Consider the following 24,867-nt stretch of genomic DNA (forward strand, 5'->3'; position numbering starts at 1 on the left):
CATTTAGATGGTTTTGGTGGTATCGAAAACTTGGTGCATATAAAAGTAAGTAATCTGAAATAAAAACACAAAGGACATAACAAGTTAGAAAAGATCATAACTTGAGAAGTCAACTGAATTTGCCGCATCTATCATTCCAAAAAAATGTCTGAATGTATTTACAGTATCCAAATTTACATTTTCTTTAACCCTCAATGAGATATCGGCATCAAGTAAACCAACCAAAATCCCCGGAACTAATTCTACACCGCTTCTTTTAAGCACTAAATTGCAGGAAAAAGAACAGCTAAAATAGAGGGAAATAACATGAAAATACAGTGGAAAGACAACAATAACTTATCCTTGAAAATTGGAGCCGCGGCGATGGAAAGTTTACAGTTCAGCACATCTGTGCAGCTCGTGTATCCACTGCAAAATGATGCGGATCATGTTTCATCCTTAAATCCAAAATCTCGAAAGCACTTGGGTATACTTTGCATACTTCAGCCATTAAGTTTTGTTAAAAACTGGCTTAGATTGTATTCCTCGGTGTACTGTGACTGATCCCAAAGCTCTTCTAGCCCACCAAGAATGGCTTTCAGTCCCTTGCCCCTACGGGGTAATCTAGTGTCCGTATTAACTCCATTTGAACATGTTGACGTTCTTGCCCCCTGAATAATAAAAACAAAAACAAAATAATGAACACAAAAACAGGCTAAACTGGTTAACTGTTCAAAAGCCTCAGGCTTGTGGCAGAGAGCCGCAAGGACAATCCAATTGAGTTAGTTGACAAGCAACTTAATGTATTTCAAAGTTCTAAACTTCGATCATCTTAATTTTCATATTTGAAGTTTATTTTATTTCAAGGGCTCCTCTGCTTGAACCCACTGGGGTTCCTCCTTTGGATGCCTATCTGGCATACTCTAGAACAACGTCCGATATGATGGAAAAACAACCAAAGAAAAAATCTAGTCAACTGCAGCATTAAATACCTTATTGCTTTCAGCGGAAGTAAACAGATCAAGTAATTGATCTGTATTCATCGTGTTCATGCTTGAGTTCTCCGCATTTATGACCGCATTTGCCACTGAAACTTTGAACTTTTGAAGGCTCATAACTTTCTCTTCCATGGTGCCTCTCATGATCAGACGGTGGACATTAACAACTTTCCGTTGGCCTAACCTGTGTGCTCGGTCCATTGCCTACAAATTTATTGTCGGATATGATGTTATGGCAATGATGCTTATTCAACTGAAAGAAAGGAGCAGACCTTGTTCTTAAATAACAAGATATGTAAATATTCAATAATCAAGAAAAAAAAGATTAGGCCATCTAAAGAAGGAGATCATTTTCCATCTAATTGCTACCAATTTTCATTTCAAAGGCAAATGAATGATTTACCAGATATACAGAGAATCAAACATTAGGAAATGCCACACCAACAATTTACTTAAACACAAGTTTAATATTATTATTTCAAATCAGATAAAAATGCACTAGTCAAGCCTCTGAGCAAACTATACCATAAATTGATTTTTACCATTGATCTAGGGTCGTATATATACTACTCCTAACAAAATTGAAGAAGAGTTGTTTTTGTGCCTCTGAGCAAACATATACCGTAAACTGATTTTTACCATTGATCTAGGGTCTGTACGTATACTACTCCTAATAAAACTGAAGAAGAGTTATTTCAAAAACGAAGTAAAGAACAAGCTGTGAGAAAGAAAACACAGGTCCCTACCTGATGATCTCTCATAGGATTCCAGTCATGCTCCATGAAAACAAGGGTATCAGCTGATGTCAGGTTTAAACCAAGCCCTCCCACTGCAATAGCAATCATTAGATTTACGGGTGGTTTTTTAGTATGTAATCATCAATTTCAAAGTAGTACCATGTGTCGTGAGCAGCAGGGCATCAATTGTTGGGTCTGAGTTGAAAGCTTTGACAATTTCAAAGCGTTTTTCAGGTTGAACCGATCCATCCAACCGCAAATATGTAATACTGTGTTGATCCAAAAAAGCAATTACATAACAATATAAGAAAGGGGGAAAAAAGCTCCTTCCCAAAAATTTCTGGGAAGGACAAGACAAAACAAGGAAAATAAATTACTACAGGGAAAAAAACAATAGAAAAGAGAACTTCAAGTTTTTATCCCACAAGAAGCATCAACAAGGGCCTACTTTTTCATGAGAGTTTGAAACAAGTCTTTCTCAATAATGTCCAAGAAGGCCTGCACGAACGGAAAAATTAACCAAGGGAAGCACAAAATATAATGGAGAAAATACCATTTGAAAGAGAAATGAAGCGTGATTACTTTATGCTGAGCAAATATTAGAACCCTATGCTGGCCAACAGCAATGTTGCCCTCAGAATTTGATGCATCCACACCTATTCCACACTCTTCCATTATCTCCTGAAGAGCGACAAGTTTAGGGGAATGTACTATTTTATGGAGCTCTGTAGAGATATCAGTATTGGCAGGAATGTGTTCTGACAGCATAGGCAAGAGTGAGTCTGGAATTCTTTCACCAAGGACAAGTAATGGATGGCTACAAAGTTTTAATAAGTATTGAAGTGCCTGAAATTGAAACAAATGAAATGAGGGGAAAGAAAAACAATATAATGGAATGGATTGGTAGCACTCTCTCAACTTACCTGGAAAACATGAGGAGTTGCCTTAGGTGCCCCTCCTGCATCTTCATTTAGCTTAACCATGCTTGTAAGTTCTTGTCTAACATGTGAACCAGAAAATTGTTCATACAACTTCAGTTGAATAGGACTTAAATCACAATATCTGTCCTGAATGATCTTCTCTGGAAGATCAGATAAAACTTCATCTTTTGTTCGGCGTAAGAGGAAAGGCATAACCTAATGATAAAGCAAACTCCATATAAGAGCATATGCAACAAACTTGAGAAAAAGTCTAATGGTTAGTGGGAGCAGGAAAGAGGGTTTAAGCTAAAAATCATGAACCTGCTTGTGCAATGCTTCCATGGCAAGGGCACCAGCTTCCGCATCCTTTGCCGAACACTTAGGATCTCGTGCAGCTAACAGGGGTTTTCCGTAAGTAGCTTGAAACTGTAGAAACACAGATGTTTTTTTAGCATCAGTGTACAATAAGTGCTAGAAATAATTTACAGAATTACAACTCCGAACAGAACCACTTCAGGCCATCATTGCAAACAACATATGTTTCTGGTTTGTCATCTTCTGAGTGTTAGAACCAGAAATATCAAAAACAACATGATAAATACTATGCATTAAAATATTCGAAACAGTTCAGGAATTTTTCAGCTACGCATATTGAGCATCCAAACGCATATCAGCATTCACAAACACAATGAAAATATTACACCAAAAGATCATGTTTTGGGACTTTGCAGGCCTGGAAGCTGACGATTTCTTTTTTTTATCTCACCAGAAAAAAACAAACACATATAGTCATTTAGGGAAACATTTGTTCCAGAGAAACAATAAATAAAAAATTCAAAACCAGAAACAAAGCCTCTTTTTTCTACTTTCGGGCTCCTGTTTGTTCATTCTACCAACTGAAATACAAGATTTAGTATTGCCACAGATAAAGCAAGAAAATACAATTTTAAAGAATGAAGGAAAGCAGCAATGTAAAATACCTGTCTATCAGTTCCAAGAAACCCCGGCATGAGGAAGTCAAATAGAGACCACAGATCCAACACATTATTCTGCAACCCAATACAGATTAATCAGCAACAGTGCAAACTTAAAATGTAATTATAAGTTGAGCTTCATGACAAACCTGGATTGGTGTTCCACTCAGTATGAGGCGATGCTGAGCCTTCAACTGTTTCACAGCAACCGTGACTTTGGATTTCGAGTTCTTAATAATATGTCCTTCATCCAAGATGCAGTAGCTCCAGTAAAACTGTCTGAGATGATCAATATCTTTGCGGACAACATCATATGATGTCACAATGACATTATGCTTATCGAATTGCAGTCGCAAAGATAAACGCTCAGGAGCAGAACCAATGTATTGAAGTGTTGTTAACAAAGAAGGATCAATAAACTTCTCTATCTCATAGACCCAGTGCCCAACAAGTGTTGATGGACATATAATCAAAGATGGTAGCAAGTCCTTGCCATCATCTGCAGCAATGTGCTCTGCTACATCAGATGCCACAATTGCTGATGCTTGAAGGGTCTTACCAAGACCCATATCATCACATAAAACACCGTGAAGATTAAACCTCTTTAAAAAAGCTAGCCAATTTATACCTTCCTGTTGGTACCTGAAACCACGAAAATAGAGCAGATTAACAACCGAGATGTATTGTTGAATTAGGAACACAAATTTGGGAGACAAGATAATAAAACTTGAATTTACTTCTATCAGCAGATAATAGTATCATACCCAGAAAACAAGATTTTATGCATAGGCAACAGCTAAAATAGTGTAATACATAGATAACAGTAACTAGACACACAAAAGTAGAATTTAAAATTTTGAATTCAAAAGAAAATAATAGAAATTAATGATGGAGAAAGACAATAGCTTTTTGGATGTTTTAGGACAAGTGCACCAGTCAGCTTTCTAGGCATCAATTTAGTGTTAACGGAAGAACAAGAATGTTGAATTTCGGGGGAAAAAAGCATCAAAGTGCAAGCACTGTGGTGTAAACCACCTTGTGGGTAAATCCAATGCCATCTTTGCAAGGTCAGAAGCCCAATAAACAAATGTTCCAATTCCTCATGTAATTGACATTAAAAATGCTTAGGATAGTGAGGTGCTATTTGTGTGGCTTAACCAGTAGGTCAAACTTATAAGAATCTCTGTAAGACCATTATTCTATATTAACCCCTAAAGACTCAATCCTACACCAATCAACATTGTTGAGGAATTCGGAAGAGATGCACATAGAGGACCTCCGAGAAATAGAAAGAGTGGGTTCTCAAAGTAAAGCTATCAAGTATGCCCCATTTCAAAAACAGGGTGATAGGGAAGAGAGATTGTAGCCAAATCAACTAGTTTGAGAGCTTAGGTAAGGGTGATGATGAATCATTGACGTTGCCCTTGGTGTCGGCACATTTTAGTGAAGCAGCAAACAATCCCACCAGAGCATTGTTGGATCGTACTTTCGATAACAGGAAATACAACTTTTAAACTAATTATGTAGGTAAATAACTAACTATGAATTATTGTTGAGTATTCTTAATGTTAAATCCAGAAGTGACATTATATATAACTATAAGCATAACGACACCATTCAAATTGTTTCATGCCATGCTTCCTCGATTTCACAAGGACGCAGCATGCCACAGAAGTTACTATTTGTCTCGAAAGACGGGACTATCTAGCTCCTTCAATAGCGAGAATTTATCCTTCCCTAAAGCAAAAGCTACAATTCGCACATTACAAAGGTCTAGCAGCAAGGAGAAAAAGTAGGGGAAGATTGTCATAAGGTTTGCATATGGTTCAATTGAGATGGAATTGGGCATAGTGTTGCACCTATAATAACAGGTGAACCTTAACATACATTAGTTGAGATACATAATATGATAATAGCTTCTTTGATTCAACTTTTTACTGAGAATGAAAGAAAGATAATCATTTAGCTGATACCAATGTGTATTGGTAAAGCCTTGAGAAAATCTGGATGTGTGCGGAAGTAGATGTGGGGTTGAGAGGAAGGGGGAAGCCATAGCCGAGGAAGGAAAAACAATTATACGAAACATGCTGCTATAAATAAACACATTACCAAAAAGTAATTTGCTGAGTTCACTTGCACACCAAGGAAAGCTAAGAAATAAATGGGCAACAGATAGGAGCACATATCAACTGTAAAACAATTGTGTCCGATTTTATAACAGTCCCTTCCTTTAACCTCCACTTATTAGGATGCAAAAATGGAGATCAATCCCCATCATAACCTTTTTCCTTGCACTCCCTTACTTTCAAAACTGTTCCCCTCGAATAATTGTGCGAGAATTACCAACAAAAGAATAAAAAGTTACCTCCTCAAAGTCACTTTTATTTCAAAGGAGAGCTTGTAATCATCAATGTGAGAATTGTCAACTAGTTGCTCCAGAAATTGGGCATCTTCATTATTTCTAGACAAACGTTCAGTCAAGCCATCAGGCAGAGAGACACCACGTGCCAACGGAAGATAAGGTACTAGGGCAGCAAAACTGTGCGTCACACTCTGCCTGACAGAATGATCACAGTCGCTCATACACCTCAAAAGAGGAACGACCAACAACGGAGCATATGGGACCAGTTCCAAACCCAACCCCTGTACAAGCAAACTAACTAGCATGCCAGCTCCTTGTCTAGCCTGTACAGATGACGCATCGCTTAACATAGGAATAGCATTCTCAATGATCACGCCCATGACATCCAAAGTCATAAACTTGGCCATTGTCAGTGATACATCTTGATGCAGATAATCTTACGGCAATATGAGAATGGCGCACGCATTTGAAAATGCAAGGTAGAAGAGTGAGAAGTTTTGGTCTTAGACTTGCATCCAGCAGAGGAGAAATAGAACGAACCACCTGCACAGAAGTGAAGAAGCATCAGATAGGAGCAGCCAAAATCTTCACTGGATGGAAGTAGAAAGATGTATAACTCTTGCGTCATGATACAGTAAACCAGTAGAATTATCTTCCAGTGAAGGGGGTAAGAAGAGGATAGAACCCAAAGTACACAGGAAGAATACCTAAGTAAATAACTGAGGAACTAAGTTCCACAAGACTTCAGGTTAACCCTTACATAAAAGGCACCAACCAGAAACTTTAAGATACCTTCAAGGCTTGAATCATAAGATTTTGTAAAAACCGCTAATTTCATTATTTTTTGAGTCGTAACTCTAAACTAGAGTGACTATAAAAAAACTGGAAACCGAACTGAATCCAACAGGTAGAATCGATCTACTGGTTCCATTTGTGTTTTAACCTTTTTCACAATTACCCATTTCCTACCAGTTTGTAACCAATTCCAAATTTTTTTAGGCCGACCAATTCTACCCAGGTAGAACCGATTTAGTGTTCGGTTTTGTTCCAATTCAACACGGCCAAGCCATTAGCATCCCTAGACCCAAAAAATAAACAGATTCATTCATTTTCTAAACATGATGTTTAAGCTGACAATTGTTCAAGTAAAGACACGCTTGCTTACTTGGATATTGTTTATCAAAATCTGAGGATCTTTAACAGAATCAATAGCTTGATCAATCAGTTTCTCATCTTCCAGTGTCTTTCCCTCAATATTACAAGCCTTAAGGACCTCAACAAGGCAATCCCACATCTTAGGAAGTCTGTCAAATAAAGAACCACAAAATTTCAAGCATAGATATTTCAATGCAAGTTCAGATCCTCGTCGACTAATGAAACCTTCAAGCATTGATCGGTCTTCACCAGGAGATAGCACCTGAACTCTTGACTTTGATCGAATGCTACTGCTTCCAAAGGACAGAAGATCTTGATCTTCAATTATTTCTACAGAACTCAGGACTTCTGCTTGGGGTGTTTCACGAGGATCCATACATGATAAAGTACACAGATTCTTGATTAGCTTGTCATTGGGACCAGGTTTGCGTTCAATACACTGATGGATGAGTTCTGCCAGTGATTCAGCAGCCTTATTTTGCAGAATTTCCTCCTTAAAACAAAACACAATTTTAGTCAAAGTTTGGTGTTCCCCAGTAAAGATACGCTCATACACCATAACCTTTAAATTACCTGTTCTCGTTTAACAGAAGCCATTATAGGCAAGATAACTGGATTGAGTTTTGCAGGAAGCTCAGACATCCATACAAATGCAGCAGCTAGTAAAGCCGAGACAGTAAGATGCAAATTATTCTGCAACCACTCAAAAAGCAAGACTGAAATGTTAGAAAATCTTTTCCTTGGCCAGTGGACTAATTCAATATAGAATAATCTATGCAAAATCAAAGCACGTGTTCTTTCAGATAAAGAAGAGTAGATATTTTGACAGACCTGAACACATTTCAGATATCCAGCAGTTGTCAAAAGATTTTGCTTTAGAGACTCTAATTCCTCAAATAAATTATTTCCATCAGATTCTAGTCCAGTGTTTTTATTCCTCACAAATGGGAGTCGTGATGCAAAATTCACTGTATCATCAGCAGTCATATTCTCAAGGTCCACCTTGGTGCACGACAGAATATCACTGAACAAGCCAGATGACTTTGTAGCAAAATACAACTGGCTGGCCTCATTCCGCATCTTACCGCATAATCTAGAGAGTTCAGCATAAGGTAGCAGAGAATCTTTTGTAGGAAAAGCAGGGTTACTGCAAACTAACAATAATAAACACTGCCGAAAGTTATTTGAAATGCCAGCAAAAACCCCATCCGATTTCAAAAGGCCTTTCAATTCTTTAAACCAGGATATAAGAATCATTGAAACCACCTGACACAATCAACAAAGAAACAATGCAATCAATAGAAAAAAATGTGGCAACACTTTTACCCAAGAATTACCCCAAGATTATATTAGACTAGAAAGTCAAAGATACACTAAATGATTTTGTCAGTAAAGATCAACCTGCCGCTGAACTCCAGATAAAGAAGTCAATCCCTTCCACAGTGGGTCAACCACATACTGCAAGGATGCACCACTAAACCTGGAAGCCATAACTCCTAAAGCGGTTGCTGTAACAACTCTTGTACAAGTTACTGAGATGTCCAAATCAGCACCGACAATATTTTTAGATGAATTTGCTGGAGCATCTCCATTTGGCCCTGCTGACATGGTTTCCGATGATTCTGAGGACTTATTTTTATGATTTTCGTTTTCAAACTTAACTGTTTTAATTTTAGCTGCAGCTTTGAAATGACTTTTACGAGGTAGGGCAACAGGCCAAAACATCTTGGAAGCATCCAATGGGGACCCGTATGGAGTTGTTGCCAGCTCTACCCATGAAGAGTAGTATGATTTTGCAGCATTTTCTAAATCTTCCATCAGGCACTAACCAGTTGAAGAACTGTGTTAGTAGTGAAGCCGGAAAGGCAGGAATTAATAGATTAAAATAGTTCCATGATTCTTAAACAATGATGAACCACATAGCGTATAACTGAATATTTACGCTGCCAAAATAAATTCTATAAAAGAATGATAAAACTGCAAATTAAGTGTAGAAGGAGGGCATCAAAACATTAAACAATTAAGATAAAATTGAGGACTGCTGAGTCATGCTTTTTACAATATATTAATCATATTAGATGAGCGAGACAAAGGTGCTCAAAATCAAGCTTTATTCACATGACAACAATCACTGCCAGATAGAGCTGTCAATATAGACTGGGCCCGTTGGGTTGGCCCAGCCCGACAAGAAAATTTAATGGGTTGGGTTTTGATTTTGTTGGCCCATTTAAATTAGGGCCTAAACGGGCCCAGTCGCTCGGGCCGTGGTTTGAATTGGGCCTAACCCGATGGGCTCGGGTTAGCCCATGGCCCATGGGTTAAATAAAACCGAAGATCTCAAATCTCAAGATTCAAGAACCCTTTACGGTTTCTATGAATCAGCCCCCGATCATTATCCCTCTTATCCTTCTATATCCTACGTAAACTCGCTTACGATTTCTACGGAGTTAGGAGACAGCAACAGTGTTTGACTGTACAGATTCTTTTTCAGATTCGGTGTTCTGTCTCGCAGTATTTAAGGATCTCTTAGAAGAAGAGAGCTTCAATCTTTTTTCACTGGCTTCGTCTGTCTCGATCTGTCCCTACCTGCATTCTTGGCTGCAAAACGGTGTGTTCCCTCTGAAGCAAATCGCAAAATTAATTAACTCAGTATAGTAGGTAACCATTTTCCAAGGAAATAAAATGAACCTAACCCTTTTTTATTTATCTATTTAGTACCTGCAACTAGAGTGGGATCATCTTTTTATATTCCACATCCACAATTTTCTTAGAGTAATGGGTCATGTACAGTAGCTTCATATTGCTTTGTTTGTCCCATTTCAAGCTTACACGTGTATTCAACGAGTTCTGTCTTTCGAAATGAGGTGTTACTGTTAATTGCTATTTTTCCTCTTAATTAATACATTCTTGAATACAAGTTTTTTTTTATAAGAGACGAAATTTTATTAATGATAAAATGGTTACATCGCGGGTTACATAAGTGGACTAGGAGTCCACTATTTTAATTTTGTAACCCTATTTGAAATTACATGTTTCGGGAAAGAGCTAGTGATACACAAAATCCCACTGTCGCGTCAAATCTAAAACTGCGACGTTCTCAAAAGCTTTATGAGTTCCGATCCACATTGCGATGGTAGTTTTGATTGTATCCCAGCAAATGTCCGCATTTTTTTCTTTATCTTCAAAAGTTCTTCTGTTTCTCTCCGACCAAATCGTCCAACAGATGCAATGGACAACAACTTGCCAAAATGTTCTTCCTCTGCTACCTGTAAGGCAACCCAAATCCAAGGTGAATAAATCGATGGCCGATTTAGGTATAACCCAAACCAACCGCAGTTCTTGCAAGGCTCTCTCCCATAATGACATCGAAAAAGGGCAATGTAAAAGCATATGATCCTGAGTCTCGATCGCATTTCTGCACAGCACGCACCAGTTAGGAGACAAGGCATTTCCCGGGCATCTATTTTGAATCATCTCCGAAGTAGGTAGCTTACCCAGAGTACATGTCCAGGAAAAAATCTGGATCTTGCTGGGAACCGGAACTTTCCAAATAGCATGGAAGGTTGGAGAAGGTGGTTGAGAATGACTCGGTAGAAGAGACTCATAGAAGGAACTGACAGAGAAAATACCCGAGGATCCCCACACCAGTGAATAAAATCATCAACCCCCTCTACTAACGTAACCGAATCTAGGACTCCTAGCAACTCTGACAACCGCTGAAGTTCCTCATCTCACTTCCCGACGAAAGTTTAAATCCCAAGACTGAGTACGTGAATCCGAATCAAAGTGAACAAAGAAAGATATAGGCAAGTTGTGAAGAGATGAAAGCTGAAACAATGCTGGGAATTGAACTTTGAACGGAAAGTCCCCCTTCCAACTATCCTCCCAAAATCTAACCACATTCCCTCCCCTCACCTGAATAGATACACGTTGATTAAAAATAGGGTACATACGGGAAATGAACTTCCATGGGCATCTATACGTTACGTTTCTTGCCAACCCCGCACCCCACCCATCTTCTTGTAGCCCATACTTACTAACTATAATCTTCTTCCATAAAGTGTCTTCTTCTTTGAAAAATCTCCACCACCACTTCCCTAACAAGGCTTTATTTCTAATTTGAATGTTCCCAATTCCCAAACCACCTTTATCCTTCGGCTTACAAACTTGGTCCCAAGCTACCAGATGAATATGTTTGTCATCGTCCGCCCCATCCCATAAGAAATTCCTTGAGATCTTATCCATCGAATTCGCTATACTCTTGGGGACCCGGAATAGAGACAAATAATATGTCGGGATGGAATTCAACACCGACAAAATCAATGTAAGTCTTCCACCTCTGGACAAGAATGCTTTCTTCCAATTTGCCAGCTTCTTCGACATTTTAGCAACAACGGGCTCCCAAAACGAAGCCTTAAGCGGATTGCCACCCAACGGTACTCCCAAGTATTGAATCGGCCAACTTTCTATACCACATCCCAATTGTGTAGCTAATCTTTCGACCTCTACTTGGTCTCGGTTAATTCCCAGCAATGCACTCTTCTCCCAATTAATTCGTAATCCGGACATATCACAAAATGAAGTCACAATTTGTACCAAGAATATTATGTCACTCTCGTCCTTCCCAAAGAGTAGTGTGTCGGCCGCAAATTGAATATGGGATATCGAGATCATGTCTCTTCCTACCTCTATCCCTTTTATGAGTTCCATTTCCTTTGCCTTGTCTACCAACCTTCCCAATACATCTACCACCAACACGAACAGGAAAGGAGATAATGGGTCTCCTTGGCGAAGACCTTTGAAGGGCCTAAATTTTCCTCTAGGCCTTCCATTTACCATCACTGAATATGAAACATTCGACACACAACCTCGCATCCATGATCTCCATCTCTTACCGAAGCCTTTTTTCATCAAATGGATGTAAAAAACAGTATCGATGTGGGACTAAACAGCATGAAACTTCTACGTTGTGCCGTCATCAGAAAACTTGTAGCAAATTGAAGTTCCATGATGTAGGACAAATGATTCTTGATCAAGATGGGAAGATGAGGTCTAAGAAAATAGACCAAAAAATTGCACGTGAATTATTGGCTTGTGCAATCATTAGACATGATTTATCATTTTCGTTTGTTGAGTATGATGGTATTAGAGCTTGGATGAAATACATAAATCCCGATGTTCCTTGTATTTCTAGAAACACTCTTGTTTGTGATATTAAAAGAATCTATTTGAGGGAAAAAGAGAAACTTAAGCATGTTTTGGCTACTATTCAGAATAGAGTTTGTTTAACTTCGGATTTGTGGACGTCGTGCACTAGTGAGAGTTATATTTGCTTGACTGCTCATTTTGTTGATAATGATTGGAAGTTGAATAGTAAAATTCTTAGCTTTTCTCATATGCCTCCACCACACTCAGGAGTTGAATTAGCAGCAAAATTATTTGAATTTTTGAAGGAGTGGGGAATTGAGAAAAAAGTTTTTTCTTTGACATTGGATAATGCATCTTAGTAATGATAACATGCAAGTTAATTTGAAAGAGCAACTCTCTTTGCATGATAGCTTATTGTGTGACGGTGAGTATTTTCATGTTCGTTGTTCTGCTCATATATTGAATCTAATTGTCCAAGAAGGTTTGAAAGTCGCTGTTGTTGCTTTGAATAAAATTAGAGAGTCAGTCAAGTATGTTAAAGGTTCGTAGACTAGGATGAAGAAGTTTCAAGAATGTGTACAAGCAGTCAGTAGCATTGATACTAGTATTCGCTTGCGATTGTGGATGTGTCTACTCGTTGGAACTCGACATATTTAATGCTTGATAGTGCCATCAAGTATAAGAAAGCTTTTGTTTTCCTTCAATTCAATGACAAGAATTATAAATTTTGTCCTTCAAGTGAAGAGTGGAAAAGAGTAGAAAAAATATGTGAGTTCCTTGAGCCATTTTATGACACTACCAATTTGATCTCCGGTTCTTCTTATCCTACATCAAATTTATATTTTATGCGAGTCTGGAAGATTGAAGTTTTGTTAATGGAAAACTTAATGCATGAAGATGAGGTGATAAGTGATATGTGTAAAAGAATGTTGGGAAAGTTTGAAAAGTATTGGACACAATATAGCATGGTGCTTGCATTTGGAGCCATTCTTGACCCACGGATAAAGCTTTCGATGTTGGAGTTTTTTTATTCTAAGGTTGAGAGTGATTTTGTTAAATGTCTCGAGAAGATAGAACTTTTGAAAGCAAAATTCTATAAGCTTTTTGATGAATATTCTAAGACTGACAATGCAAGTTCTTCACGACCACGATCTTCTTCTAGCACACAAATTGCTCCCCAAAGTACAGGAGAAGGTAAAGGAAAGAGCAAAAACATTTTTTATGTAAGTATTCTAATACTTTTTTTCTTATATTATTTAACTGATTTATATTTTCATATCATAATTATTGCAATTAATATAGGAAATGATGGCATATGAGAGCCAGACAATTACAAATGTTGGAAAATCTCAAATTGATCTTTATTTGGAGGAGCCAAAACTTGAATTTGCATATCATCAAGATTTGAATGTTTTGGAGTACTGGAAGGATAAAAAACATGCGGCCACATAGAAGTGCGTCTCGTGGAACCGGATACTCGTCTCTCAATGATGGTGAAGCGGTGTAAACTCTCAAATAAAATTGCTGTATTCCAATTACTACTGTTGCATCAGAATCAGCTTTTTCCATCGGTGCTCGTGTGCTTACAAAGTATAGAAGTTGTACACTTCCTGAAAAAATTCAAGCTCTTATTTGCACTTCGCAATTGGTTGCATGGTTACGTTGGTAATTTTGTTTACAAATTTCTAGTTTGTTGTTGACTTAGTTGATAAATTAGTTTATTATTATTTTAATTTTAACTACATTCGTATTTTTGTATTTTAATGTTGATCAAGGTAATGAAGACGACACAAGTGTTAAAACAACGTTGTCTAATCAAGGATCAAATGCTGATATTGATAAAGGGGGAGAGGATGAAGATGGAGGAGAAGAATTTGATATGAATGATTTCATGATTAAAGAAATTTAAAAAAATTGTATTGTTTTTTTTTGTTTAGTTTGATGAACTTTAATTTCTTTGAACTCTTTAACTTTTTAGCACTTTGTTCGTTTATTTCACTGTCAATTGTGGCATTTCATGTTTTAACATTTACTCATCTTTGGATTCTTTGACCGCCAACAACTCTTTTTTATTCAGATTACAGCACAGCGTTTTTTGTCAATTATTTTGGGTGAACTACAGTATGCAAAACTAAACAAATGTATTGAAATTGTTTAGATTTTTTTAGACCTGTGGGTTGGCCCAACCCAACCCGCGGCCCATCTTTTGGAGGGCTAGGCTGGGATTTCCCAACCCACCAACCCGATGGGCCGGCCCGCCACGGTCCGACCACTTCCCAACCCGAGTCGGGCCGACCCAACCCGACATGGGCCGGCCCGATTGACAGCTCTACTGCCAGACCTCAAAAGTTAAAACCTGGCTAAACTTCCTTTGTGTTTGTAAATTACCAATTTTCTAGATTGTTTGGGTCATGGGTTCAGCTTCCATAATCAAACCACAGATCGAGAATCCATCAAGATTGAATGTTTCGACGGCTGTCATAAAATTAATGGCTGACAGAAAAATAATGAAATGGTAAGTATCAGTAAAACTGAGAATACAGAGCAAGTTGCATACAAGGACTAGGAGATTCCAAACTCTCTCTGAGCATTGCAGAATCTCATCATTTGATTCGAGCAGTAAATTCTGGAACACTATCCTTAGAGTGTCACCAACGATAAAAGAAGGCCAAAATGAGCTAGCTTCATCAGTGATGCTCCTCCTGTGACCAGCTTCAAGCAAACGTTCCTGCATGTCGTACATAGTTTAATTCAAACCAAATAAAGAAAACAAAGCAGCAAATTCACAGTTTTGCTGATATAAGCAAGATATTTCATATCCTAAAGAATGCAACGAATTTGAAAAAAATCATTCAAGGTCGCAGGAGAAAAGAAAAATAGTAGAAAAAATGCCACGAAAATGACAGGTCAGATTTAAGAATAAACACTACCAAGGTGCGGATTGCAGACAAGCGAACTGACGTTATACTATGTCTCATAAATGGCCATAATCGTGGTGCCAACGTTGACAGCATATAAGGGTTTTCTAGAGAACTTGTCCCTTCATCATGATCAGCCATGTGACTGCTTTCGTTAAGGTCAAGTTCCAGCTTCTCCTTGGAACCCAACATACTAAACGTCTTCGGAATCATCTGCTCCTGGGAATAAATTTCTGCTAGTAGATTCATTACACTGCAAAAGTAGTACACGGTATTAGAAACATTTTCAAAACCTACATTTAAGCATGTACTTACAATAATAGTTAAGATGAACCACAAAACAACCAGAACTTGTATCTTTCACAATCGAGCACCAACTTTTAGTATGTTCGCAAACTAACAAAATCTAGATATCCATCATTGCATAGTTAACACCACAATTACAAACTAACTTAAGCTGATGTTTGCAAGAAAATAATTTTTAACAGCACAACAGACATTCTAGCATCAATAAAATTCAAACTGAAAAGTAATCTCATACCATGCCTTCAATCCTGAAATACAGAATCCATCACAGTACAAACTGCTTACTATTAAAAAATGCCGCAATCATTTGAACCCCAACAATAAATAAAAGCATATAAAAGTTATTTCAATCAAGGCAACTTCATACAGATTCATTAAATTGGACTTTTAAATCTTTATTTTTCATCTGTAAAACAGTATTTTTCTTGCTAACGAAAATCAAGAGTGAAAAATACGACAGAAGATTGAAACACAATATGTAGGGTCACCAGCCAGCAAATTAACCCCATGCACTAATGAGTTTAGGACTTCTTATATTTCACAGCACACAACCTTAAATTAAACAATATAATGTGCAGAATGAATGAGGAAAAGAATGAACTAGAGGTTAAATAAAAACAATAGTGTAAACAGTGAGGTATGAAATGCTAATTAACCTGAGTAAGAACAGACGTGGCAAAAAATTCCACAAAAGTAGATAAACAAATTTACACAAGCCCTAAAATGATAGGTTTAACAACTTTATGGTCAAATTGTATCTATATGAAGGTCTAGAATGTCCTAGAAAAAGTGGAGTACCATGGTTAACAAAGCTATCTAAAAATTTTTATCAAGCGAACAATGCCTGAAGAAAAATGGAGGAGCATTCTACAACAGAAGAGAGGTTTAAACAGACAATATATTGTGGTATTTAACTAATGATGAATGAAAAGTTGTGTTTTGAATTGACAAGCATTTTGTTAAAATCCCTAAAAGGGATTAAACAGAATAAATTAAAATGTAGATCTGTGGCCGTATTAGGGTTCAAATGTCTCGTGAAACTGAAATATCTTACTTAACAAAATTGATAAAGTGGAGAAGTAGGAATGCAACGGTTAACTAGGTTGGAGGAAAAAACAAAGAACTGCTAAGGAACCAGAAGAAGAACTAAGAAGAAATAATAATCAAGAGCATTTGGCCTTCTTTTGATGATAAATACACTCCATCCATGATCCAACGAAACACATATCCAGCTCAATCTTTAAGGGACATTACTGAAGAAGATCGTGACATTAATCCGCTAGAAAATGTCAAACATGCACACACATACTCTCTCTCTCTCTCTCTCTCTCTCTCTCTCTCTCTCTCACACACACACACTCACACACACACACACACAAAGGCATGGAACAATAAATCAAAAAAATATTGTCGGATTAATGAACTTTTAAAGACCATTTACAAAATAGCAGAAAAAAAAAGATCGAAAAGGATTGCCAAAAAGACAAGAAGATGTACCAGCAAAAAGGATTACCAAAAAGACAGGAAGATATACCAGCAAGAAGAATCTCAAAAGACAATAAACTCGACAAAGTACCTGCTGGTTGAGGGGCTTAAATCGTCCAGGTCAAGCAAAATGTCCCAGAGCAGCATGACAATAGAATGCAATATTGGACCCTTGAGAGAAACAATAGCAGCTGATGTTGGTAATAAAGCTTCTGCAGCAACGGCTCGTACATCATCATCAGGATCCTCCAGCCCAGTTTTACAAGCTGGAAGAACAGAGCCAAGCAGATCATGGAGCATTTCCTACAGTCATAACGAGAAGATTAGGCATTGTCAAAGCAACAAAACCACCAAAATTATAAAATGCATGGACAAAATGTACAAAATACCGGCTCAAGTCATCTATCGGAGAAAAGATAGAAACTTACAGCTGGGTAAAAAGAAAAGAAAACACACAAAAACAAATAAGGTACGCAATAGTGTTAGATGTTTCACATTATTTGAATTAAGTCTTTGGGAGTTGTATATATGGACTAAAGCAATGTCCCACCCCTCGATAACTTTTAGGGTTGAGTTAGGTCCAAGTCTCAACCTTGTTAGAGACTGGTCCGAAAAGACTCCCCAAAAAAGACCTGTTATGGCATCTCACATTTTAGTTACCTAACAACATCAGTAATTCTCTCACACACATTCTATATCATAAAGAGTGCACCAAACAATTAAATAATCTGATATGACCAGAATTCCTGCTCAGTTCCTGCTCCTACCCAGCAGATAATTGTGTACCCCATAACAAACACAGACGCTGTATCACCAATGGTCAAGCAAGGACACCAGATTTCTAAAACAGTCTACTGGAATCAGAAGTTTATTTTTAATTAACTGCAAAATGTTTGGTGAAGTATATCTCTTCACATTCACATGATCTCTGTGTCTGCAGTTTAAGGTCTTTACATGGATTCAAATCAGAACAATAAAAAAATTGAAAACTGTCATTCTAAACCGATAATTGCAATATTAAACTTAGATTCACGAAGCAGTTACTAAAAGAACTATGCCAAGAAAATCAGAAGGAGAAATGCATTTCAATAATTGTGAAGTTATCTTATAGCACAACAATCTACCTGTCGCACAGCAACTAGATATTTAACACCCAAAAGACTCCCATGACGAATCTCCCACTCTGGTCTACGCTGAAAAAAGTGAGGGCTAATTAAAACAATGTTGCAGTAAAGCACAAAGAGTCTCACAAAAAATGTTCCAGTATACACTCTCTACTCTATGTTTACCTGCATTTGCAACAAAATATTCAGCGTCTGTTGTACTAACGTTGGATGCATGTACTTGAGTACAGCACCTAAGGCTTGAGCACACGTTTCCCTCACCGGTGCCACAACTTGATCAGAAATGTAGTCTCCAAACCTGTACATTAAAAAAATGTTAACATCTAACAAGTTCCCAATAAATTCAATCTTTGTTTCAAGGTTTAGGGACAAAGATGACTCGTGGGAAGATCTATGGGACAAGATCAAGTTCAGAGTAGCGAGTTGGACGATCAACAAACCGCAGTTTCAGCACATGACCGTATCAGACCTAGTTAGAGATTGGAGTTTTATTTGTTGCTAGTAATTTTATGATTAGTTGATAGACATGATGCCTTGTGGACTGTGATGTCTTGTGGAATGCTCATCCACTAAAAGTTGTAATTTTCAGCAATATTATAATAATTATTAGTTTCTGATAAAAAAAAAAAAAAACCAAAGAATGTAATAACATGTAAGCATCTGCTATAGCAAGTCAATATCTTTCATGCTTAAGTCATTAAGTTCCTTTTTTCCTCATAGTTTCACTTTTTTGTTAACTTCACTACCAACCATTCAAATAGAAGTACTGTTGAACATTTATTAAACAAATCATACCTATCCAGGGACAAGACACACAAGAAGCGAATTGCACACTCTTGTAGAAATTCACAATTTCTCAGCCAAGAAGTCCTACCCTCCATAACCAAGTTCATCAATTCAGAGTTTTGAGGTATCTTTTTTATTATCGTCATCTTCTCCATCAATTCCTTATCTTCAGAATAATAATTCGTCTCTTTCACATCTAACCCACAATCGCATGGGCTTTCAATACCAGATCGTGGTTCCCCCTTCACAAAACCACCATCAGTTTCTCCATATGCATGCATGGGAAAAGCATCTCCTGCATCAAATTCACCTTCAACATTTAAACAGGCATTTAGATCTCCATCAATGGATTCAACCACTGAACTAGAAACATCCTCCAACTTTGGTCTCTTCAAAACTGGCTCTGAATCATCAACTGAGACTTGCAAATCAAAATCAGTTTCACTTTCTCTTCTCTCATTTTGCAAATTAAATGCCGATGAACATGCACAGCTGAACTCAGGCAAAAGGATACCCGCACAAGCCCCTTGGTAGGTCAATATCTCTCGAAGAGCCATGATACTGCCATGGCGAACTTCCCAAACTGGTAACAAAATCAGCTAACATATAATTTAACATAACAATGATCAGAAGCCCCAAAAAGTAATTACTAACCAGGGTCAAAGATATCAATGAGGAGTTGCTCAACAAAACTTTGAAAAGGCCAGCCCCCATCTCCATCATTTTCAATATTGTCATCATCAGAAATGGTATCTGTAAGTATCTGCATCAAAAACGTCTTCAGTAGATTGCATTTAGAAATCCTCCAGACAAAGAAATATGTAAACAGAACGATGCTGAAGTAAAACATGCATACATACATAGGGATTAGGGTATCAACCACGAAGGCCAAGCAAATCAGAAGTAGTACAGGGATCAAATTTTGAGACGTGTCAATGACACCTAGATTTTCAGATGGAACAGAAATATGATGATTGAGAAAGAATGTGATGGAAATTGCTCACCTTGTTCCTTATAATATTGGTAAAAATATTGAGACATTCTTCATTCACCTTTTGAGTAGTCGGTGAATCCAGGGAAGTAGTCCTGGGTGCCATAGCATCGTGTGATTGGGTTGCCTCTGTGGACCCATCCTTTGGCCAACCTTTGGATTGGTCTTTTGAATTACTTTTTGCTTTACGTTTTAAGAGATTCAGCTCCCTGGCACTGGGCCTCCTAGATCTTGAGGTGGGCACCATACTCGTCACGAGTTGGTTAATATTACGCAGAGGCTGGGACGAATAATAGTGGGAAGCAATTCCATTTACAGGGTAATTAAACTTGTGCAAAACAAGGTCCTCATCTTTTATCATATCATTGACATCCATGAACTGTTCACACACATCTAAACCTGCATATGAAATGATATTGATGTCACAAGTACAACAATTTTCTATGCCCGCACACCGCATCAATGGGGGAAGCCATCCATTTCCTCCAAAGTTCAATGTGCGTGTTTTCTATTCTTTTCTTTCTTTCTGATCTATGGACATCCAAATAATTAATAAAATTCAATATCCACAAGTAACTTATGAACAAGAACAAGCAAAATAAAAACATGTAGTAAATTAAAAACAATGTGCATACATTTGATATATAACATGCTTCATATTTATCAGGTAAAGTCATTTACCCGCTACAATAAGGATAAAAAATAAAACAACATCGTACAAAGTATAACAGTTCTGGTAAACACCGTATAGTTTAAGCAATCACACAAGAGTAATTGATTTTCCAGCTATTTTATACAGCAAAAGAAGGTTTAGACATCGTGAACTGCATCTTAGGCACAAAAATAGAAGGCAGTGTTTGGATCGCTTAGTGTACCCCAATTTCAACACCGACCCAACATCCACCAAACAAGCAACAATTCAATTTTATTCATAAAAAAATTGAAGGCAATAAATCATCAGTTTCAATTCTTGAAAAAACTTTTTGAACCATCAATAACGATAGATAGACTAAATTATTGCAGTTAAAAAAGTCAGCGCTAAAGTGGAACGACAAATATTGGAGATTATTATTCCACTTGCCCAAAGATCTTAACCGAAAGAAAGTAAAGTGAAAACAGCCCAGACTCAAAGTTTCACTTTCAATTGTAAGCCACCTAGTAAAGAATTAGACCACATGTAAGGGATTGAACAGCTATAAACAATCGTGGAAGAGAATCACTAAGAAAAGCGAAAAGTATTCTGCCAAAAAGAGTAAAACAATTTGGGTTCCAGACAATGAAATCTTTTGGGAGGAACGAGGATACGATGAGCAAACCAAGAATAAAATAATACAACCAGAGATCAGATTTACTTTACACAGAAAAATCAAATCATCAGTACATCACAGAGAGAAATCTCCATAAAAAATATAGGAACACACGAGCCAATGCCCTTTTTCAAAAGAGATTACAACCCTAAAAACAACCTCTGCTAGCAGAGTTCAACTGTCCACAAGGTTTAAATGGAACTTCCAATCACAAGGTCAAAAATGTCTTGAAAAAATCCAACATAAAATTGAAGAATCGATAATTTTTTTGTTGAAAAGAGAGCTCTTGAAACAAGGCAGTCTTGTAATGCGTCAAGTACCTTAATACATGTGTTTAGAAGACTTGTAACAATAATATGTTCCAAATGTTACTGATTGATCGAGACACTTGGTATTCAATAAAACAGATACAAGAAAATAACACTTACCTAATCGACGCCGAAGGTTTTGTTTTTGTCTGCTCAATCGCTCCCTAGGATTCTTGCAGTTGTCATTTCCAATATCATACTCCTGAAATTGAGTTGTTGAAAAATCAAAATCGGGTGCAATATACTTGCTATAATCCACTTATTTAGAAGATATATTAATGACATAAGAGGAAAAAAAAAACTTTGCTTAACAAATATTGGAAGCTCCATACAGCTACCTCAATGAACAAACAAAGGATATAAAAAGTTTGTGAACATACAGATTTTCAGTTTACCACAAGCAGATGGGTAACCAGGGAAATTAATTACCTGACCACCAGATGCCAACAAAGCCCCAAACTCCAACACTTTATTCAGATCAAAACTGCAAATGGTAATTAGATGGAAGAAATTGACACAACAAAACAATTTCACCTAACATAATGATGAGATGTAGTTTCTTAATAAACAAAACAAGTAACTATAATAGCTCAGACATTACGACAATCAGAAGAAAAAATTATATAAAATATACTGAAGATAACGAAAAACCTTCTAAAAGAAATGCCACCAACAATTTTCGAATGGTAATTGGGCCAAATCACCACTTCATCAAAGGTAGCAGAAATACCAACTTCTGACAATTTCACCTCCAGGCAGCTAGAGATTTCAGTCAAAGATGTATGTTTGACATTTTCTGCAATGGCCCCCACAGCACGAGCTGCAGCAACTCTGGTGTCCCACTTTTTACTATGTAAATATTGAGACACCTACACAAGTAATTGAAGAGTGAGACTCCAGGTCTAAAATGCAAAGTACTACTCGTGCTACAATTCAAGAGTAAACGGAACTTCAATGACAAATATAAAAAAATAAAAGAAATAATTGTGTATCCAAACGAACAAATGAATAACATAAACATTCCATACAAAGAAACAGAGTTGAAATCATATCCCACCATACAACTTCTCTTTATAAAATCAGATAGGGTACATATTCCTAAAGTAATGGCAATTAGACATACATGTTGTAGTTGAAATTAATTGGCACATTTTGGCTCCATAAACAAAAGGATTTAGCAATATATGTACAGCATAAACAGAAAGGGATTAAAATTATTGAGTTTTTCCACGTTGTTTAAGTAATCTATTGTTCTCTTGAATCATTGCACTAAAAGTTCCATCGGATAAAATCAATCAACTTTCAGTTAAACCAATGTTCTAATTTCTAACTTTCTGTTGGAATTCATTAAAGAAAGAAGTATATAGTGGGTGCCAGATGTTAATAATCCAACTTCAGAAAAAAACAAGAAGAAGTTTGCCAAATAACCCAAGCCCATCTATTAAAACAAGAACCTTGTGCCAAAGTATCCCTGGGACAGCACATAAAATCCCAGTGCCATCACAAATGACGAGATAATAACACACATTCTCAAGGAACAAGTGTATGGTCATGCAATTAATCAAGTTTAATCAATAGAAAGATAAATATTTAGACACCAAAAAACATAGGCAACAAAACAATACCTTGTTCAAGAGGGCAATAAGGTCCTGCGGATGCGATTTAGCAATTTCCCCTATCTGCCTTGCTGCTGAAAACCTTGTTGCGTGGGTTGTACCAGCTTAGCATTTGTTAAAGAGAAACAGACAAAGTGGACACTTAATTGGAAAAAAAAAAAAAAAAAAAAAAGAGGTGGGGGGAGGAGGGGGTGTGGGTAACTGATATCCTTGACTCCTAGTATCCTAAGAGATAATTGAATAGAAATCTGTACGTCAAGCACAATTTGAAAGAAAAAAAGGACAATTCGTCTGGCAATAGCAAGAAGAAAATAAACGCAAGAACTTTTGGGTTTTCAGACTCCAGTTAAAGATAGCATAAAAGTACAGATACCAACAATGTTGAGAAAAACTCAGATTGAGAGGATATTTCAAATTTCAACATAAAATATCCACAAAATTACACTCGTAAATCAGAAGCAAGAATACGGGACACACATGCATTCAAAATATACTTGTGCAGGTGAATACTATTAAATCACACATCAAAATACATAGAGGATACAGTCCAGTAAAGTAAGCAGACGATGCAGCCGGGATGACTGTTGAGCCATGATTTATGCTTTCATCAAATTCCAAGATTCCACCTTATTCCCACATATATTACATAACCATGGACTGCCATGCGAGAACATTTCCCAATAAATTTAGTTGCCTGCATGTCGCTCATTGCTTATGCAACCATTATAAACACACCTACAGTGGATCGAAGAATATTAAATCATAAGCAACCCAAATTACTCCTTTAACAACTGAAGGATTTAAAAAAATCCTATCAACAACATCGTCTTACCCAAAAGTGACGAAATTTACCATTTTAAGAACAAGCTAATAAAAAGACCCCCCAACAGCTCTGTTCTAACTAATTTAACTGATTTTTACGTAAAAATTCAAATCGCTTTTCCTAGGTCGATGAAACAACTACAAAGCATGTAATGCGGATCCATTCGTCCACCACCCTTGACTGGAAATGTATATTAAAGAAGAAAACTACAAGACATGTAAACAGATATGAATCCGTACCAAACAAAAATCACCTGAGCGATGTTTTGGACAGAATTTTCCGTAATATATCCAGATAAAATTATATATTTATGTGGGTCAGAAATTTGAGGGAGAGGAGGGTTTCGATTCTGATAACAGGGGATGATGCTCGTTTATATAGAACTCGAAAAAAAAAATTGTGCTTCCATTAGCGGGTCATGACCCGACTTGATTTCTGATAAACGGGTTATGCTCTGTTACTATTTGTATTTCATAATTACTGTATGAGAACATTTGATCGAATTTTTATTTTAATTTGACTTAGATTAGTTAAATGGTGTTAATTTAAATACTGTCTAGAAAAACAAGAGGACGGTACATTTATTCTCAATAAATTAATGTATGTTTTGTCAAAAAAAAAAAAAAAATTAGTAATTGAAATCAATTTCTCAATCAAATGGTGGATCGAGTTTTTACCTCAGGGCAAAAACTTGTGTGAGACAATCTCACGGGTCGTATTTGTGAGACGGATCTCTTATTTGAGTCACTCATGAAAAAATATTACTTTTTATGCTAAGAGTATTACTTTTTATTGTGAATATGGATAAGGTTGATCCGTCTCACAGATTATGCTCCGTGAGACGATCTCACATGAGACTCACTCTTTACTCTTTACATTATTGAAACCGTTAATAGTAACAAAAATTTTGAAAAAAAAATGTTTCCAATA

The 24,867-nt window shown here is 37.0% G+C and overlaps 1 protein-coding gene across 1 annotated transcript; it reads right to left on the reverse strand.

The window, feature by feature from the left end:
- Positions 1-101: 101 nt before the first annotated feature.
- LOC140831129 (TATA-binding protein-associated factor BTAF1-like) lies at positions 102-24,338 on the reverse strand. Its single transcript, XM_073194916.1, is given in 30 exon segments — positions 102-650; positions 972-1,181; positions 1,724-1,806; positions 1,874-1,983; positions 2,163-2,212; positions 2,297-2,560; positions 2,638-2,850; positions 2,956-3,060; positions 3,615-3,683; positions 3,758-4,250; positions 5,974-6,383; positions 6,385-6,513; positions 7,136-7,618; positions 7,699-7,818; positions 7,957-8,391; positions 8,527-8,949; positions 14,831-15,001; positions 15,204-15,444; positions 17,074-17,285; positions 18,107-18,175; positions 18,272-18,404; positions 18,902-19,475; positions 19,547-19,655; positions 19,897-20,282; positions 21,619-21,700; positions 21,928-21,982; positions 22,150-22,367; positions 23,124-23,218; positions 23,659-23,849; positions 24,191-24,338. Coding segments are annotated over 29 exon segments (6,159 nt in total). The 5' UTR covers positions 23,708-23,849; positions 24,191-24,338; the 3' UTR covers positions 102-482.
- Between the last annotated feature and the right edge of the window lie 529 nt (positions 24,339-24,867).

Source organism: Primulina eburnea, chromosome 4 (genome assembly GCF_022965805.1).
Source record: "Primulina eburnea isolate SZY01 chromosome 4, ASM2296580v1, whole genome shotgun sequence".
Lineage (NCBI taxonomy): Eukaryota > Viridiplantae > Streptophyta > Magnoliopsida > Lamiales > Gesneriaceae > Primulina > Primulina eburnea.